At 36.2% G+C, this 18456-nt stretch overlaps 1 protein-coding gene across 50 annotated transcripts in view; it reads left to right on the top strand.

The window, feature by feature from the left end:
- The window catches only part of si:ch211-266g18.10 (trichohyalin), a 26020-nt gene extending 8115 nt beyond the window's left edge, over window positions 1-17905 (top strand). For 4 of the 50 annotated variants that reach the window (XM_035674459.1, XM_035674457.1, XM_035674432.1 and 1 more), the window contains 33 exons: window positions 2132-2191; window positions 2352-2492; window positions 2825-6808; window positions 7599-7694; window positions 7898-7993; window positions 8092-8142; window positions 8430-8495; window positions 8892-8933; window positions 9058-9105; window positions 9203-9271; window positions 9370-9417; window positions 9663-9704; window positions 9831-9881; window positions 10041-10088; window positions 10177-10218; window positions 10297-10365; window positions 10537-10584; window positions 10834-10884; window positions 11032-11076; window positions 11489-11533; window positions 11740-11772; window positions 11858-11905; window positions 12004-12066; window positions 12389-12433; window positions 12612-12653; window positions 13467-13514; window positions 13754-13795; window positions 14428-14475; window positions 14661-14705; window positions 14799-14840; window positions 14937-14981; window positions 15062-15097; window positions 15225-17905. In XM_035674459.1, coding sequence (XP_035530352.1) covers window positions 2132-2191; window positions 2352-2492; window positions 2825-6808; window positions 7599-7694; window positions 7898-7993; window positions 8092-8142; window positions 8430-8495; window positions 8892-8933; window positions 9058-9105; window positions 9203-9271; window positions 9370-9417; window positions 9663-9704; window positions 9831-9881; window positions 10041-10088; window positions 10177-10218; window positions 10297-10365; window positions 10537-10584; window positions 10834-10884; window positions 11032-11076; window positions 11489-11533; window positions 11740-11772; window positions 11858-11905; window positions 12004-12066; window positions 12389-12433; window positions 12612-12653; window positions 13467-13514; window positions 13754-13795; window positions 14428-14475; window positions 14661-14705; window positions 14799-14840; window positions 14937-14981; window positions 15062-15097; window positions 15225-15310 — 5765 coding nt within the window. In that variant the 3' untranslated portion in view covers window positions 15311-17905. Of the gene's footprint in view, window positions 1-2131; window positions 2192-2351; window positions 2493-2824; window positions 6809-7598; window positions 7695-7897; window positions 7994-8091; window positions 8143-8429; window positions 8496-8891; window positions 8934-9057; window positions 9106-9202; window positions 9272-9369; window positions 9418-9662; window positions 9705-9830; window positions 9882-10040; window positions 10089-10176; window positions 10219-10296; window positions 10366-10536; window positions 10585-10831; window positions 10885-11031; window positions 11077-11488; window positions 11534-11739; window positions 11773-11857; window positions 11906-12003; window positions 12067-12388; window positions 12434-12611; window positions 12654-13466; window positions 13515-13753; window positions 13796-14427; window positions 14476-14660; window positions 14706-14798; window positions 14841-14936; window positions 14982-15061; window positions 15098-15224 lie in introns of those variants that run through there. The other 46 variants (XM_035674427.1, XM_035674425.1, XM_035674424.1 and 43 more) reach the window with 46 other exon arrangements.
- The last annotated feature ends 551 nt before the right edge of the window (window positions 17906-18456 follow it).

The following is an 18456-nucleotide window of genomic DNA, read 5'->3' as shown; positions in this document are numbered from 1 at the left end:
GGAGGAGGAGGAGGAGGAGGCTGATGAAGAGGAGACCGAACACAAAGATCTTCATGTTGATGAAGAAAACACTGAAATAACTGACACTGATGTCAAAGATGATTTTATAAAAGCTGACCAGGATGATGAAGCTTTAGACCTGGCTGATGATGAAGCTTTAGAGGAGAAGGTGGAGGAGGAGGATGAGGAGGAGGAGGAGGAGGAGGAGGAGGAGGAGGAGGAAGGGGAAAAAGAGGACGAAGTGAAGATTGAGGTGGCGGTTGATGAAGATGAAGAAAAGGAGCCATTTGTGCAACAACTTGATCTAAAAATCCCGTCAGCTGAGAAATTTGATAATGCCAGTGTAGCACCTGAATCTAAGGAGGAGGAGGAGGAGGAGGAAGAGGAGGAAGAAGAAACTACTGTTCACGACCAAGATGAATACTCCGACATCATTGACGATCTTGATGAAAACAACAACAACAGCGAAAGTGGGAAACCTGAACTTAAACGAAAGAGGAAGGTTCATGTTCCCTTTGAGAGGCTCAGAAGAGTCGGATCCAGAGCTGAGCACAAGCGTGAGAAAGGTACAATACTCTTACCATTATCATCATCATGTTTTTCATTTATTTTTAATTATCAGGTAATGAAAATGTTTCTGAATGGTGAGTTAATATTGATAAATGCAATATGGAATGATTGTGAATGTGTGAAAATGTATCATCTATCATCTTTCTCCTAGCATGTTTTCGAAGGACAGTGAATTAGGGCCTAACATACAGTACATTTGTTAAGTGACTTATGTATCATGGTTCATGTTTTCATTTCATTGCTTTTTGTTCACATTTGTTTTGTGTTAACCATCAAACAAAGCGTCAAGGTTTCATTACAGATTTTAACATTTTTGGAAATACTCTTATTTGGTGTTCTGTTCTGTGTTCATGTCCATCGTGAATTAACGTCCATAAACCTGCTTGGAAATTGCACAAAAAAAGACATTCCTTATATTTCACAACTTGCGGGTATTCGTCAGGTCTTCGAATTTTCTTCAGTATCAAAAGTAATCCAGTGCTAGTTGTCTGTGCACCAATGAGCACACTGCAAACAATAACTGGTAATAGCTCATTTGGCCAACTTTTAATGGCACAATTTTATCAAAGACACACCAGTGAAACAAAATAAAATACTAAGTTGTAGCCCACAGCTAACTCACTGACTCCAAGGCTCTTTACATCCACCAACGAATCATGCAAACTTTAGTTAAAACTTGCAGCAAGATTATCCACCTAATGTAACACAAGGATTATAACAGGAGTGACAGAATCCATAAATGTTTTGAACTGCACCATCAATATTTTTGGACAGTATGTTTTGACCATCAACATGGTTCTTATATCCCTGGAACACTATCACTTTCCTTTATTAATTCATATGCAGCTACATGTCCTGTCCTTGAAACCAAATATTGATCTTCTCATCTGACTACATGAAAGATAAGCATGTTTCCCAAAATGTTGAAAAGCAAGTAAAAATGGACATAACAAGGTTCAGTTTTATTTAGGTTAGAAACTTATCCTGATTAAGGCGTGAAAAGCTTTGTGGAAAGAGGATCTTGGAACTAATGTTATTTCCAGGTCCTTTTACTGTGCTACTTTCTTTTTGATGACTCAGAAGACAAATCTAATTACAAAGGTGCTAATTGTGTAGTCGACTTAAGTGTTCCTGCTTTACAGTGAACAGTCATTGCCTTCGGTGGCAGTGAGCCAAGGGCAGCTAGATGGAGCTAACAGGCTAAGAAAAACTATTTTAAATGAGGACATGAAACAGCATTCTGAACTACTGATCCTCCCTCTACAGTTAATTATGTATAGGCCTAATTGAAAATTGATCACTATAACTAGATATTATTACTTTCTGTACATGTGTTTAGCCTACCTCTTAAACTTTATGATGATGTATGATTGTTTTAACAATGTAACATAATGGTTTTTGGTGCATTTTTGATCATAGTGTTTTTAGCGCTGTAGTGCTTATAGTGCTTATGCAATGATAATTATTTATTATGATGACTATATTACATGTCTGGTCAGTTGTTACAATTGCAATGTTATGTACTGTATATTTTTATATATTCTTGTCTGATATGCTTTAGTTCTCAAAGAGGCAAAGGAAAGACATGCAATAAAAGAAGTTAAAGATGCCATTATTAAAGGTAATATTCTTGAAACTATGCACCTTTTCCACTTGCAAAATCTATTTATATGTGTTCTCATTAAATGCATTGGTTTGGTATAATTTAGTGAAAACAAAAATGTACATATGCACATGAGCATGTGATAGTTTTTCCTATGAAGGTATATTGTTGTTTACAGACCTCAAAGCTGCAGAAACTGAAAAGGAGGAGAAAAAAGCAAAGGAAACCAAATATCAGGAAGCCATAGAGATAAAACTAAAAGAAGAAAAGCCAAAGGAGGAGGCCAAACCGCTTGAGAAGAAACCAGAGAAGCCCAAAGGTAATTAATTACACTTCACGATGTACATGTGTAAAAATAAAAACACAGATTTTGTAGAGTTTGTGTACAGAATAGAAAATATGTTTACTACTTAATATTGATATATTATTTATTAGTTTAACTGTACTTTGTAAGCCTATTAGCATATACACTTATATGTTCAACATGAAAAACAGTATAACACTAGGACATATTCCTCTAAATAAAATGTATGTTATTATAAGTAACCTTCCCACTAAAGGGTACTTTGTCCAGTTGTAGACTGCTCCACTTTTAAGTCTTACAGACATCTTACAGTTCATAAAAACTGACACTTTCATGACTGCTTTTAGAAGAAGAGCCTAAAAAGAAGGAAGAACCAAAGCCTACTGAAGACAAAAAAGAAGCAAAGAAACTGCACAAAGAGGAGGCAGGAGTAAAGAAGGAGAAGGAACAAATAGCAAAACCTAAAGAAAAGAAACAAGTGTCAAAACCCTCTAAAGAAAAAGGATTAGAAAAGGAACGACCCAAAGAAGAGAAAGAAGTCAAGAAACTATCCAAAAAAGAGAAAGAAGTCAGGAAACCACCCAAAGAAAAAGATGTCAAGAAACCACCCAAAGAAGAGAAAGAAGTCAAGAAACCATCCAAAAAAGAGGGAGAAGTCAAAAAACCATCAAAGGAAAAGGCAGAAGTCAAGAAACCATCAAAAGAAGAGAAAGAAGTGAAGAAACCTTCCAAAGAAGAGAGAGAGGTCAAGAAACTTCCCAAAGAAGAGGCAGAAGTAAAGAAACCATCCAAAGAAGAAAAAGAAGTCAAGAAACCATCCAAAAAAGAGGTAGAAGTCAAGAAACCATCCAAAGAAGAGAAAGAAGTCACAAAACCTCTCAGAGAAGAGAAAGAAGTCGAGAAACCATCCAAACAAGAGGATAAAGTCAAGAAACCACCCAAAGAAGAGAAAGAAGTCAAGAAACTTCACAAAGAAGAGGCAGACGTAAGGAAACCATCCAAACAAGAAAAAGAAGTCAAGAAATCATCCAAAGAAGAGGCAGAAGTCAAGAAATCATCAAAGGAAAAGGTAGAAGTAAAGACACCTCTCAAAGAAGAGGCCGAATTAAAGAAACCATCTAAAGAAGAGAAAGAAGTCAAGAAACTTCCCAAAGAAGAGAAAGAAATCAAGAAACCTTTCAAAGAAGAGGCAGAAGTAAAGAAACCATCCAAAGAAGATAAAGAAGCCAAGGAACTTCCCAAAGAAGAGAAAGAAATCAGAAAACCATCCAAAGAAGAGGCAGGAGTCAAGAAACCATCCAAAGAAGAGAAAGAAGTCAAGAAACTTCCCAAAGAGGAGGCAGAAGTAAAGAAACCTCTCAAAGAAGAGGCAGAAGTAAAGAAACCTCCCAAAGAAGAGAAAGAAATTAAGAAACCACCCAAAGAAGAGGCAGGAGTCAAGAAACCATCAAAGGAAAAGGCAGAAGTCAAGAAACCTCTCAAAGAAGAGGCAGAAGTCAAGAAACCAACTAAAGAAGAGAAAGAAGTCAAGAAACCATCCAAAGAAGAGGTAGAAGCCAAGAAACCCCTCAAAGAAGAGAAAGAAATCAAGAAACCATCCAAAGAAGAGAAAGAAGTCAAGAAACCATCCAAAGAAGAGGCAGAAGTCAAGAAGCCATCAAAGGAAAAGGCAGAAGTCAAGAAACATCTCAAAGAAGAGAAAGAAGTCAAGAAACCATCCAAAGAAGAGGCAGAAGTCAAGAAACCATCAAAAGCAGGGAAAGAAGTCAAGAAACTATCTAAAGCAGAGAAAGAAGTCAAGAAACCATCTAAAGAAGAGAAAGAAGTCAAGAAACTTCCCAAAAAAGTGGCAGAAGTAAAGGAACCTCCCAAAGAAGGGCAAAAAGTGAAGAAACCATCCAAAGAAGAGGCAGAAGCCAAGAAATTTCTCAAAGAAGAGAAAGAAGTCAAGAAACCATCCAAAGAAGAGAGAGACGTCGAGAAACCATCCAAAGAAGAGGCAGAAGCAGAGAAACCATCTAAAGAAGAGAAAGAAGTCAAGAAACTTCCCAAAGAAGAGGCAGAAGTAAAGAAACCTCGCAAGGAAGAGAAAGAAGTCAAGCAACCATCCAAAGACGAGGCAGAAGTCAGAAAACAATCAAAGGGAAAGGCAGAAGTCAAGAAACCTCCCAAAGAAGAAAAAGAAGTCAAGAAAACATCCAAAGAAGAGGCAGCCATCAAAAAACCATCAAAGGAAAAGGCAGAAGTCAAGAAACCTCCCAAAGAAGAGAAAGAAGTCAAGAAACCATCCAAAGAAGAGGCAAAAGCCAAGACACCTGCCAAAGAAGAGAAAGAAGTCAAGAAACTTTCCAAAGAAGAGGCAGAAGTAAAGAAACCTCCCAAAGAAGAGAAAGTATTCAAGAAACTTCCCAAAGAAGAGGCAGAAGTAAAGAAACCTCCCAAAGAAGAGAAAGAAATCAAGAAACCATCCAAAGAAGAGGCAGAAGTCAAGAAACCTCCCAAAGAAGAGAAAGAAGTCAAGAAACCATCCAAAGAAGAGGCAGGAGTCAAGAAACCATCCAAAGAAGAGGGAGAAGTCAAGAAACCATCCAAAGAAGAGGTAGAAGTCAAGAAACCACCCAAACAAGAGGAAGAAGTCAAGAAACCATCCAAAGAAGAGACAGAAGTAAATAAACCTGCCAAAGAAGAGACAGAAGTCAAGAAACCATCCAAAGAACAGGTAGAAGTCAAAAAAACATCAAAGGAAAAGGCAGAAGTCAAAAAACCATCCAAAGAAAAGGTAGAAGTCAAGAAACCATCCAAAGAAGAGACAGAAGTAAATAAACCTGCCAAAGAAGAGACAGAAGTAAAGAAACCTGCCAAAGAAGAGACAGAAGTAAAGAAACCATCCAAAAATGGAGAGGTGGAGAAACCATCCAAAAAAGAGGGAGAAGTCAAGAAACCATCCAAAGAAAAGAAAGATGTAAAGAAACCATCAACAGATAAGGCAGAAGAAAAGAAACCTCCCAAAGAAGAGATAGAAGCCAAGAAACATCAGACAGAAGAGAAAGAAGACAAGAAGCCTCTCAAGGAAGAGAAAGAAGTCAAGAAACCATCCAAAGAAGAGGCAGAAGTCAAGAAACCATTAAAGGAAGAGGTAGAAGTCAAGAAACCACCCAAAGAGGAGAAAGAAGTCAAGAAACCATCAAAAGAAGAGAAAGAAGTCAAGAAACCACCCAAAGAAGCAAAGGAAGCTAAGAAACCTTCCAAAGAAGAGGCAGAAGTAAAGAAACCTCCCAAAGAACAAAAAGAAGTCAAAAAACAATCAAAAGAAGAAAAAGAAGTCAAGAAACCTCCATCAGAAGAGAAAGTCAAAAAACCATCAAAAGAAGAGAAAGAAGTCAAGAAACCTCCATCAGAAGAGAAAGCCAAGAAGCCTCTCAAAGAAGACGCAGAAATAAAGAAACCACCCAAAGAGGAGAAAGATGTAAAGAAACATCCCAAAGAAGAGAAAGATGTCACTAAACCTCGCAAAGAAAAGAAAGAAGTCAAGAAACTCCCCAAAGAAGAGAAAGAAGTCACCAAACCTCCCAAAGAAGAGAAGGAAGTAAAGAAACCATCCAAAGAAGAGAAAGAAGTCACAAAACCTCCCAAAGAAGAGAAAAAAGTCAAGAAACCTTCCAAAGAAGAGGCAGAAGTGGAGAAACTTCCCAAGGAAGAGAAAAAATCTCTAAAAGAGGATAAAGAAGAGAAGAAACTTCCTAAAGTGGAGAAAGAAGTAAAGGCACCTTCCAAAGAAGAGGTAAAAGTCGAGAAACCACCTAAAGAAGAGAAAGAGGTCAACAAAACATCCAAAGAAGACTTAGACTTGAAACCATCTATGGAGGAGCAAAAAATTATGAAACCAAGTAAAGAAAAAGAGGTTAGGAAGCCCTCTAAAGAGAAGAAAGAAATGAAGCCTTCCAAGGAAGATAAAGAAGAAAAGGTGCCCTCAGTGGAGGACAAAGTGGAGAAGCCTTTTAAAGTAAAGAAAGAAGTCAAGAAGACAGTGGATCCTTCAAAGAAAGAAATGGAAGACAAGAAGCCTTTGAAGGATGAGATAGAAGAAATAGAAATGAAGAAGCCTCATGTTGAGAAAAAAGAAGTTACGAAGACTATAAAGCAGAAAAAAGACCTGAAGAAGACTTCTGCGGAGGAAAAACCACCCCAAAAAGAGAAAGAATTAGCAAAAGAAGAAAAAGAACCAAGGAAGCCCTCTAAACAAAAACAAGACCAAGAAAAACCTGCCATAGAAAAGAAAGAACTCAAGAAGACTCACAAAGAACCTGCCAAGAAGAAAGACACAAAGACAGGTACACATCAATGCATTGTTGTTTTTTAGCAATTACACAATATAAGGATCCATTGACCATTCCTACCTAATCCATTATCAATAAAAGTCTACAGCCTTGCTAGCATCTCTGCAAGGTTTTACTAAACAGTGGTGCTTTAAGTGTAATGCTCATAGTTTAGTGTGTTAGCTTGCTAAGAAGAACTAAACACGAAGTACAGCTGAGGCTGATATGAATTAAATTAGTTTTACAGGGATTTGGCCATAAATCAGTGTTTTGAACCATGATGGGGTCTAAATGAAAAGTCTGTGGATCAAAGTTATTACAATTCATAATTAGATCATCATAATCACATGATTGTCTTTACCAAATTGCATGACAGTCAAAGTTGTCAAAATATTTGAATAGCAACACAAAATATAAACCTGGTGTTTTGGCCAGAGGAAAAGTCAGTGGATCAATTAAGTCAGTAAGATTTATCAACTGGTAACCATGAATATCTGCACAAATGTTTCTGTAAATCCATTTAATATTTGTAGACATCTTTCAGTCAGGACCAACCTACAGACTGACTTGCCATCCATAATAGATATATCACAAGCATTGATAAAAAATTATGATACATGTAAAGTTCTCATAACAATACTATATATAGTATTTTAGATGTGCTTGATCACAGAGGGTCCCAAAGAGACTGGAGTCTAAATAAGGTTACATTGACTGATATGTTTCCTTTGTTCTGTGAAGTGTATTTCTTTCTTCTCTATAATGTATGTGAAACTGTTCAATCAGCTTTGCCTTTTTATTTCAGATGCTAAAACCCAAAAGACTGTGAGGAGGATTAAAGTAGTCAAGAAGGATGTTGTGTCTGTCCTGAAGAAGGAGCAGCTTAATGTTACAAAAGCAGGTGATGTAAAAGGTTAAACAGCTTAAAACAACCCATGTTTACACAGATCAGATATTGAAGGTATTGCAGAGATAATTAATATATCAGTTTTTCAGATACATGTCAAGATACCAGTCACCAGCAATACTGTGTAAAATAAAATGAAATGAAATTACACAGCATCACACGAAATTATAGCATAACGTCTCTGCTGTTCAATTTAGCTGATGAACCCAAGAGGGCAGTAAAGGTGCCGAAAGCTGCAAAAAAGCAAATAGTTCCTGTTCTGAAGAAGGAACAGCTTAATGTTACAAAAACAGGTAACTATAAGGCTGAACCCTAATGCCTGCAACGAAAGATGATGAGCGATGAGCAATGAGCTAATGACTTATATTTTTGACATTTTTCACAATAATAGAGGTTCCTGAAGCTCCTAAGGTGAAAGCCAAACCAGAATCTGCAAAGAAAGGTATGCGCATGCTTTTATTCTTTTGTGTCAATTGTCAGTTGATCTGTAAAAAGTAAATTGAATTTGATGTTTTTAACTATTGGTATGCTTCATAACTAATATCTCTTTAATCAGCTCATTCAAGAAATAAACGTGACCATATTCTTGTCAGATTATGTGTATGCTGACACTGATCTTTTATGTGCAACAACATAAAAAATTCTATTCAAAGAAAGTGTCACATAACACTGATCTTCACATATATAGCTAAAACTAAATGATTTTATGATGTCATAATTTTCCACCAGTGGCAGCTCCCAAGGAGCCCAAGAAGAAACCAAAGCAAAAAATAAAACCTAAACCTGTAAAACCAGGTAATGCAAAGACTCACAGATGCTGCAGTTTAACCCATTTTGAGACTGTCTCACTTGGAGAGCGATATCGTTGCTGAAAAACTGGAAATCCTTTCATTAACGTATACCAAAATAAGACAATACAGTTTAACAGCACCACAAAGTACTGATCTTACAGTTGAATCAACACCTCTTTAAAACAGTTTTAAAAGTTGAGCATTATAAAGCTTCATGAAAGTAGGATTTATTGCAGACTGTGGAATTAGACTGCATTAGTTTTGCTATGTGTACCCAATAAATTGGAAACTGAGAATAAACAGAAATAATGCTCAACACCTTCCAAAAAACTAATGAAACTACTGTGAGTTTTGTCTTTTCATGCACTACACTAACTTTGTGCCCTGTCTTGTGACACAGAAGTTCCAAAGGAAACGGCCAAAGCAGCTCCTGCCAAGAAAGGTAAAACACACATTAGTTTATAAGTTACAACTTCTTGATAATGTTTTATCACCAAAGAGAAAAAAAATTGCCAATGGAATTAAAACTACCCTGCTGTAAGAAATATTGTGCGTTTGACACACAGAAGCTGTTGCTCCAAAAGAAAAAGTCAAACCAGTCATCTTGAAAAAAGGTAATGTATGTTATAATGTGCATAAAAATATCAAACTGCATCTTAAACTGTGATTACATATTGTATGTGTATTCTATTTCCACATTTCTGCTGACAGAACAAGAAGGCACTCCTAGAAATGCCTCTCTGGTAAAAGAGAGAGTGAAAATAGTGCCTATGAAAAAAGGTAATTTTCTCTGGTTTGTTTTATTGGATTCAGAATTATTTGTTAGTTGAATCATTGAGTCAAGCCTGCACTTGTTTTTCGTTTGGTTGTTTTTTTAGATGTCAAGGTGCCAAAAGAGAAAGTCAAAACAGTCTCTCCAAAGACAGGTACAGCATATTTTATTTCAAACATCAACATATTCACATAAATAGTGTTCTTCAGCACCTTCAAACGAGTACTCCCATGAAGGAAACTGTTCACCAGAATGTGATTTTGCCCTTTTCATGCACCAATCGCAGGGATACTATCAGCAATGTTGCACTGTACCAACAAGACCAGATTACCAGTTTACAGTGTAAATGTTTTTGATATGAACTTTAAAAGTGACTTTGTGCCTTGTTTTGTGACACAGACGTTCCAAAGGAAAAGGCCAAAGCAGCTCCTGCTAAGAAAGGTAACACACACTTTTTTAGTCACAACTTCTTGATAATGTTGTCATCACCAAAGAGCAAAATAATGAATTGTTATAATGGAAATAAATCTATCTTTCTGTAAGAAATATTGTGCTTTTGACACACAGAAGCTGTTGCTCCTAAAGAAAAGGTCAAATCAGTCATCTTGAAAAAGGAGGGTAAGTGTCACATCTTTGGATGAGTGGCAGACCATAACCCAAAACCATGACACAGAAACAGGCAATGTAGCAATGAAGTGCAGTCAGACATCAACAAGTGTTCATGAAATCATGGTTTTGGTTTTGCATACTTAACATCATGCTATATATTTTTCTCAGCAGCTGTGGTTTCTAAACAGAAGCCCAAACCTGTTCTAACAAAGAGAGGTAAGGCGTATCTTTGTATTTAGCTTTATTGTTCCAATGTTATCATCTTATTTTATGAAATAACAAACCTATAAATCTCTTTACATAGAACCTGCTCCACTCAAGACAAAACCAGCCCCAGTAGTCAAAGGTAAGAGGACACTAATCAGCAGTTATGAAAAAATAACGAAGTAATTGGTTTTTCTACTCATTAATTATTTTCTTACAGAGGCAGAAATACCACCCAAAAATGTCTCGCTGACAAAGGAGAAGGTGAAGGTTGCGCCCCTGAAGAAAGGTACATCTGTTTGTTAACACATAGCTAACTTTAATATTTTCTGTTTGTATAGTATGCCTTTATTATTCAGAGAGCAAATTGCTCAACATCCATTTTGAAGTTTTGAATTCCCCGATTCATTTTTTATTCATCTATCTTTTTACTCATACAAATCTATTTTCTTTTTCATAGTGCCTGCAACTCCAAAAGAGAAAGTCAAACCAACACCAACAAAAAAAGGTAGTTACACATCAAGTTATACCTAAAATAAATGATAGGGAAACGACTTTCTGCGTTTTATTTTCTACTATTTCAATATTATTTACTTATTGAATTATGTTCTCATTATCTTTCAGTTTGACAGTCGGATTCTTTTAGTCTGAATGCTGGAATTAAGCGGTGGAGTGTGTAAATAAACTGCATCAGTTGTAAATGAGCTATAATAACATGTACAACGACTGATATTTTTGTTGTTATTATTTGCTTTAGAAGCTGAGGTTCTCAAGAAGAAGAAGGTCGAGCCAGTGACTCCCACAAAAGGTTGGGTTTCTTTGGTGTTTTTAATTTATTCCACAATGTTTTTGTCTCTCTTTTATTTTTATTCACATTGCAGTTTTGCAACAGATGTGTCTGTGGTTTCTCACTTTACTGTACACATTAAAATAATAGGACCATGTATTTTTCTAGCACCTGTTATCAAAGCAAAACCTAGAACTGCTGAAAAGAAGAAAGGTATGCTGCAGAAGTGTGTCTCTGTAGTGCTTTAGTAGCTATTAACACGTGGCTGCTGATGATAATGACTCAAATCAGTAATGTCATCACTGATATAATTTAAAGACATGTTGAGGAAATATTTTTGTTTAAAATTGACATGAACATTTACATGATGCACCATAGGCTGAAATATTTGTTTTAGATCTTGCACTTAAGAATTAATTTTTTAACCCACTGGATAATATTAAAATGTATTTCTCATTGGCTAAAAAGAGCCCAAGAATGCTGAAGAATTTTGGAGATGCATGTTTTTCACACAGAAGAGATGACATGCTTTATAAAAGCTAAAAAGCTGCATTGCGTTCTGTAGGTGTGAAAGGTTATTCCAACACTGTTATTGTGACATTTTCTCTTTTTTCTTTTAACATAGAAACTGTTGTGAAAGAAAAGGCAAAGGCAAAAACCTCACAGAAAGGTGCTGATCAGCTGTACTTTCTATCTCTAATATTCTATAGAATATACTGTAGGCGCACTTTTCAGATTAAAAAACTGAAACATCCAAGCAAGATGTTTCTCATGCTTAATCTCAATCTTCAAGAAATGTGACATCATTTGAATTGTTCATTGTCACTTTCCAAAAAGCAAGAATCTCACCACTTAATTTTTCTCATTTCCCTTTAGAACCTGAGGCCAAGCCAGTTCTTGTCAAAACAGGTAATGCAGATATAATCCATCATTATTTGTCAAAAAGCTAATTATCCTGAAAACTAAAATCATTCTCTTCCTCTGTTATACTCAGCAGCTGAGGTTTTAAAGGATAAGCTCAAACCAGCTCATGAAAAGAAAGGTAAATATTTCTTTAAAACAACCTAAAATGTCACAGACAAGACATAGTCATTTATATTTGCTTTTAAATTGTGAAACATTGTTTTTCATTTGAATTAGCTCCTTCTAAAACAGAGGCTGAAACAAAGAAGGAAAAGGTCAAACCATTCCTAAAAAAGAAAGGTAGCCCGCCACTGCCACCTGTCTGCAGATGATTTTCTGGGGTTGTGCTTACAAAAAATCTGGTTTTCACTTACACTCAGTTGCCAGTATATTAGGTACACCTAGCTAAAACTACAGTAATACAGTCTAATACAACAATCCTGCAACAGATTCTACCTTTGTTCTTTGTGCTGTTGAATTGTTTTGAGTTATACTGCATTAGTTTTAGCTAGGTGAATAAACGGGCAACTTAGTGTATATTATAGTATTGTAAATACCGTACTGAATAAGAACAAAGCTATTTTCTGAGTTTCAATAAATTCTTACATTCTTATTTACTCAGAGCCCAAAGTAGCAGAGGACAAAGTTAAACCATCTGTTACAAAAGGTACAAATACAACATTTACATATCACATTGTCATGTTTGGTGACAAATACATAAACCTTTCGGTTTTTAATGCAAAAGAACCCACTCTGTGTGTCAACGGGGCATTTTTCTTTAATGTGCTGTAATTATATGGCACAAATAAGCATTTATTAATTGCATTTTCTCCCTGATGACCCAGCATTATTGAGGAAACAGACCAAACCAGTCCATATAAAGAAAGGTACATTAGTGGTGCCTCAGCTGAGGCAGTAATCCATAGAACCAATTGATTACAGTGATCTGGTCACAAAATGTAGGTCACTCTATTCTGTAAAAGCTCTGATCCGATTGCTCACGAGGGAAACGAGCACTTTGCCTATGAGATCAACAATAAATAACTGTGGAGTTATGTACAGTAAATGGAGAGTGATTTCTCTGCAGCAGCTCCATTGGCAAACAGCTGTTTCTATAAACTAATCCTTAAGAATGCTGTATGCTTGTCCAAACAGGTGTAGTTGGTAGATCTGCAAAGCACTGCATACAAATAATTTATTAGGCTTTCATTATTCACCTCTCACATTTTAAAATGTGGACAATAAAGAGCTGAGATTCGAAAGTAAGGGCTATCCAACCACCCAAACATTTACAATGTGTTGAAAACGTTGAAATGTGTGTGACAGACTCCACCTAATACAACCTCTGTTTAGGCAAACTGAAAGCTACTACAGTAGACATGACATGTAGAGCATATAAGGTCTGCCACTTAAGGTAATGTTTGCAGAAAAGTCCAAACCAGCCACTGATGGAAAAGTCAATGGTGTTTCTCTGCTCAACTGAGATGAACTTTCAGTTAACACTAGTTACAGCTTTCTAGTCGTAGATTCCTCCTGCTGTGCAAGCTGCTTTTAGCTTTTAGAAAGTACATTTTGTTGCTGTAATGCTGTGGCTAACGTTGCAATTAGCTGCATTATTGGTAAATCAGGTAATTTTGGTGTCCACTGTCAGGGTTAAACATCCAGATTACACACCTCTGACCTTAGTTTTCTTTTTGCAGAACTGGAGACTCCTAAAGAAAAGGACAAACTTGCAACAGTGAAGAAAGGTACAGTGTTTTGAACGATGACTACTCTTATTTTACATATCACAGTTATTTAGATCAGTTTTTATGCAACAAGAATACTAGTAAAACTTGTTGTGTTAGTCAGTTTGGTGATGCATTTAAGGCTTTCCTACTAAGGTTTTATAGTCTTTTACATGCTGCAACTTTATCACCAGAAGTACTTACACAAATGAAAGAAAACTGTATGTTTTATCAATTGCTTTTTCTTCCTGATGACGCAGCCATATTTAGGGAAAAGACCAAACCAGTCCGTGTGAAGAAAGGTACATTTTTGGTGCTTCAGTAGAGGCAGCACTTCATGTAATCAGCAGTGGTAATCGGAGTACATCCTGTAATCTGATTACAACATGAAGGCCACTGCAGTCTGTAAATGTAGTTACTCGGTTATTCAGAGGAGCTGAAGGCTGAGAATATTTTCTTGCTGAATAAATGCTTCATTGAAAACATCTAAATTGAAGATGCTTTTATTTAGCAAGGAAATATTCTGTTATAAAGATTTATAGACAATAAGTTACAAAATACTACAATATTGTTCTACTGTTTATTTTTTGTCTATAAATCTTGGGCTTGTAGACAATATGTTTATATATAATTTAGCAATATTTTCAAGCATCTTACTGAACATGCATGCTAGTAATTTTAATAACCGTAAGAAGGTTTTTGCTTCACCACAGGACCAGGCATGTCCGTTCATAGCAACATATAGATCATTTTGAAGAGAGTAAATCAGCCACAGCCAACATCAGTGTCATCCTGAAACTCGTAAAATATACAAATGCTACACTGGCTTAGACAAGCAAGACGAAAACACCTTTTACTTTTACCGGGGGGTAAAATAATAATTATTTTTCTGGCAATAACACAATATTGTAATTGCCCATTTGTTTGCATTCAGAACCTGAGGTTTTAAAACAAAAGGTCAAACCCACAGCTGCAAAGAAAGGTACTGCACACAATCACCTTTAAGTAGAGTTAAATTAAGGAAAATACTTAATAATAAAACTGCGATCTTGATTGTAAACTGACAGTGTTACCAGATGAACAGTTTACACACCTAAACCTACTACTGTAGACCGTAGACCTGAATCATTCATGGACAAAAAGAACCTTTATTTATTTTATTTTTAGAAAAAACAGTTGAGAAGAAGGCAGCCAAAGAAGAGAAAGCTAAAGGTACACTATGTAATCAGCATTGCACATTGACATAATCAAATCAGCAAAATGATTATTAATCATAAATTATCAATCATTTGTTGCTTTTTACAGAGGACAGAGTTCTGAAAGAGATACAGGAGCCTGCAAAGAAAGGTATAATTGTTTGTAAAGCAACTAAACTCTGAGTGTTTGGAATAAACCATTTGAGCTTTACTTTATTTCTACACAAAAATTCCTCTTTTTTTGTAGAAAAATCTGTTGAGAAGAAAGTTGCCAAGGAGGAGAAAGTGAAAGGTACTATAGAGTGGAGCAGTAATTTAAGGTAATAAAGCACTGTATTGTTTTACGCTGACATCATGCTCTCTCTCCGACAGCAGAGCCTTCTGTATCAGACAGCTTTCTTATGGAAGGTAAGTGCAAATTCCCTTCTCATGAGCGGAATATCTCACAAATATGCAAACTGCACGCTCAGTCTTCTCTCTGGATGCCAGAGCGAGGCGGGGAACACATTGTACTGAACTGTGACTCCCTCCACAGATGAGCTGCCCTACTTCCAGTGTTTCTTTGTGGACGAGGACGAGGCCCAGTTTCCGTTCTATGCCTTCTCGCCGCTGCAGATTTGAAGCTTCAGTCTGATCCAGTCTGAGGTTTACAATTCAGTCAATTTACTGATAACGACACAGTCACGTCACACCCTGCGCTGCTGAAACGCAGCCCGCTGTTCACTGTTGGCCTTAGGGAGAACAGCAGAGGATGATGGGTGATTTTACGTGATGGGCCGATTTTATTTTTATTTCCAGATTTGGTTGAGCTCTCATACCAAATACATGCAGACAGTGTCATTCCTTTCCATTTTTTTTTTTTGTGTGTGTTTAATTATTTTGAAGGTGGATATTATGGGAATATTTAAATGGAACAATATAGTATATTACCTTTGTGGATCATTCATTTTGATCTTCACAGTAACACGTGCAAATAAATATAACGTTGCATTTTTTAAAGAAGGAACGTAGAGTAGAATATGTTCAACTATGCTGTAAACAGGGTACAAAAATGGCCACAATTGCTGATTCAAGTCGGACGGTTCAAGTCCGCATTTACTTGAATAGTGGTTTGTACAGTAATGGTACTTACATTTTGACGCTCAGTCTTCTGTGTAATTTTAGCTTCATCGTATTGTAGATGACAATGTTTTCAATGCACAACTTATCCTGCTTTTAAAGCCCTTGAATCAACAATTGGGCATTTACAATGTTTGTGCATTATTCCATGGTCCATGATTTTATTTCGTCATTTAAAGGAAACCTCACACGTATCCCTTTATTTTTTCCCTAATGGGTACAAACAAGGAATCAAACCATATATGAAAGGAAAGGATTGGGTTTTTTTTCTGCCTGTTTCTGTCTACTTGTTAAGTGTAAAAAGGAATGACCATGCACTGTATATGAGAGCTCCCGAACATACTGATGAAACACTACCTTTAAAGTCTTATTAAACTGTACCATGTAGACACGTGCATCAGCTCCTCATTTTGACATTGGTGCTAAAAACAGGCATGCGGTGCTTGCACTGTCAGAATGAGGTTTGAGTACATATTTACTTTTTCTACCATCAAGTATCAGATTTGTTCTACAATTGGAAACGTGTTTTCCAGCTACTCACTCGTTTTAATTTGATGCCACTTGTTTTAGTCAATGAGAGGGTGGGTATAAGTATTTTCTTGCACTGTTATCAAAGATGTTTTACTGTTTGGAACATTAAAAGCACAGTAGGGCACATGTGATACATTTTTTTGTCAGTCAAAAGGGATGAGTGCTGTGGCTAACGGCAATTCCTTGATAGACCAAAAACACCCTGTCGCTACCTTTGGTCAGTGGCTGTTTGTCTGTATGCACAAACACGATATATTTGAGCAACCTTTTGAACAGGTTTTTATAAACCAGAAGGGGTCAGAAAATATATAACAGTCTTTGTATCATTTATCTTATGTTTGTAACATATATAACATGATATTAATGCATATCTTATTTTATAACATCTCATTAACTGTACTAATATGAAAGATACCAGCATTCATATTACAGCTACAGTATATTACGATATACCCCGCATGTGATGTACAGTATGGGTTACATGATTTCAGATTGATTTTGAATACTGTAATTGGTCAAAAGTTAAATCCAAGACGTGTATTTTAAATCTCTGAAGAATCAAGAGAGCTGCAAGAATCAGCTCCTGTGCAGGTTTATTTGACAACCTGAATGTTGTTGTTAACGTGGTGATGTTGAAATGAAACATTTACATCTGAGATTGTATTGGCACATCATGTGATTACACTATTGGTTGTGTGCATGTTCGGGCAGATGATCTCAGATGTAAACTGGTACATTGTTTCATTGTTTCAGCTTGTACCAGCTGTTGTTTACATATGGCTTTAAATTTTTGCTCCATATGCTTCATAGAAGACAGTTATTACAGCTTGGGACACTAATCCCAAATGTACTCAAAAATAAATCCACTTAATCTTTATCTTTATCACTCTTTATTAGTACATAGATGGTACATGAGACCCTCTCCAGTAACTGTGCTGGAACAGCTGGAGTTTTATGGTAATGCTCCACTATCACTGATGAAGTTGTTGGTGTTTTGTTCCCAAAGCGTCTTTGAATATTTCTGAGTTTAGGGATTTAAGTAAAGAAGATAGTGTCGCTGTTATAAAAGACATTTTGATTCATGATGAGAAAACATAAATATTTGTTTCAACTTGAATTGTATTTAAAGACTCACTTTAACCAGGTAAACGTGCAATATATACATTTTTGAATATCTCAGTGATCAAAGCACTGTCTTTGTGTCTGATAGTCCCTTGAGTGCATGATGTGTGTGTGTGTGTGTGTGTGTGTGTGTTTTGTTTTATGCTCTGTTTTTGTGATATCTTTTCCCAACTTTGAGAATGGCAACACTAAATACTTGAACTTGACACCAATAATGGACATTTGTCTCTTAGTTGTGTTGCTAACATGATATAACCATTCATATTGAGAATAATCTCATTGTAAATAATAAAATAAATGGACGAATAGAGTTTTATCCCAGAATCATTACTACTGAAATTGCATTTTAACTGCAGTTAAAATTACATTATGTATTATTTGTCAATTACATCTTCCTTATGCTTGTGAATAGTAACAATTTGACATTAAAATATAGCAATGCAAGTGTCTCTTTTGTAAGTCTTTCACTAAAAGTGCACAACCACAACATTTCAAATAGTAGTCCAGTTTGTTCCCCAGGTGATGACAATGTAGTCAGGAACAAAACCAACAATATGAATGTGATCGTGAACATTTTAGATTTTATTTATTCATTTAATCTATTCAACTGTTTTGTTTATTCTGTTGTCTAAAAGGATGTTTCAAAGCCATCTCTACACTTCCACATAAAAACATAATACTTTTTTTTTTCCGAAAACCCCCACATGTAATATGTGTCTTATCATACCTTTCATGTCATGGTCATGTCATCATGACATGACCACAGTTTACTCAGTGGTAGCTGGAGCCCTGGGGGGTGTATAATCAATTGAATGGGTAACAGTTGGAGTAGGACAAACTGAAGGGGATGCACAGTAGATGGTCAAGTCTTGACACTGTATCTAGCTAATGAGGCCAGAGAGAGGTTACTACAGGTCAGCTTACACCACTGACACAGATTCCACACAAAGAGGAAACTCCTGCTGCTCTCCTGGGAAGAGTACTGAGGACAGAAG

Source organism: Morone saxatilis, unplaced genomic scaffold (genome assembly GCF_004916995.1).
Source record: "Morone saxatilis isolate NCDOM2014 unplaced genomic scaffold, NCSU_SB_2.0 Contig3, whole genome shotgun sequence".
In the NCBI taxonomy this organism is placed as follows: domain Eukaryota; kingdom Metazoa; phylum Chordata; class Actinopteri; family Moronidae; genus Morone; species Morone saxatilis.
Note: the sequence above shows the minus strand (reverse complement) of the source record. Positions and strands in the feature narration are given on the sequence as shown.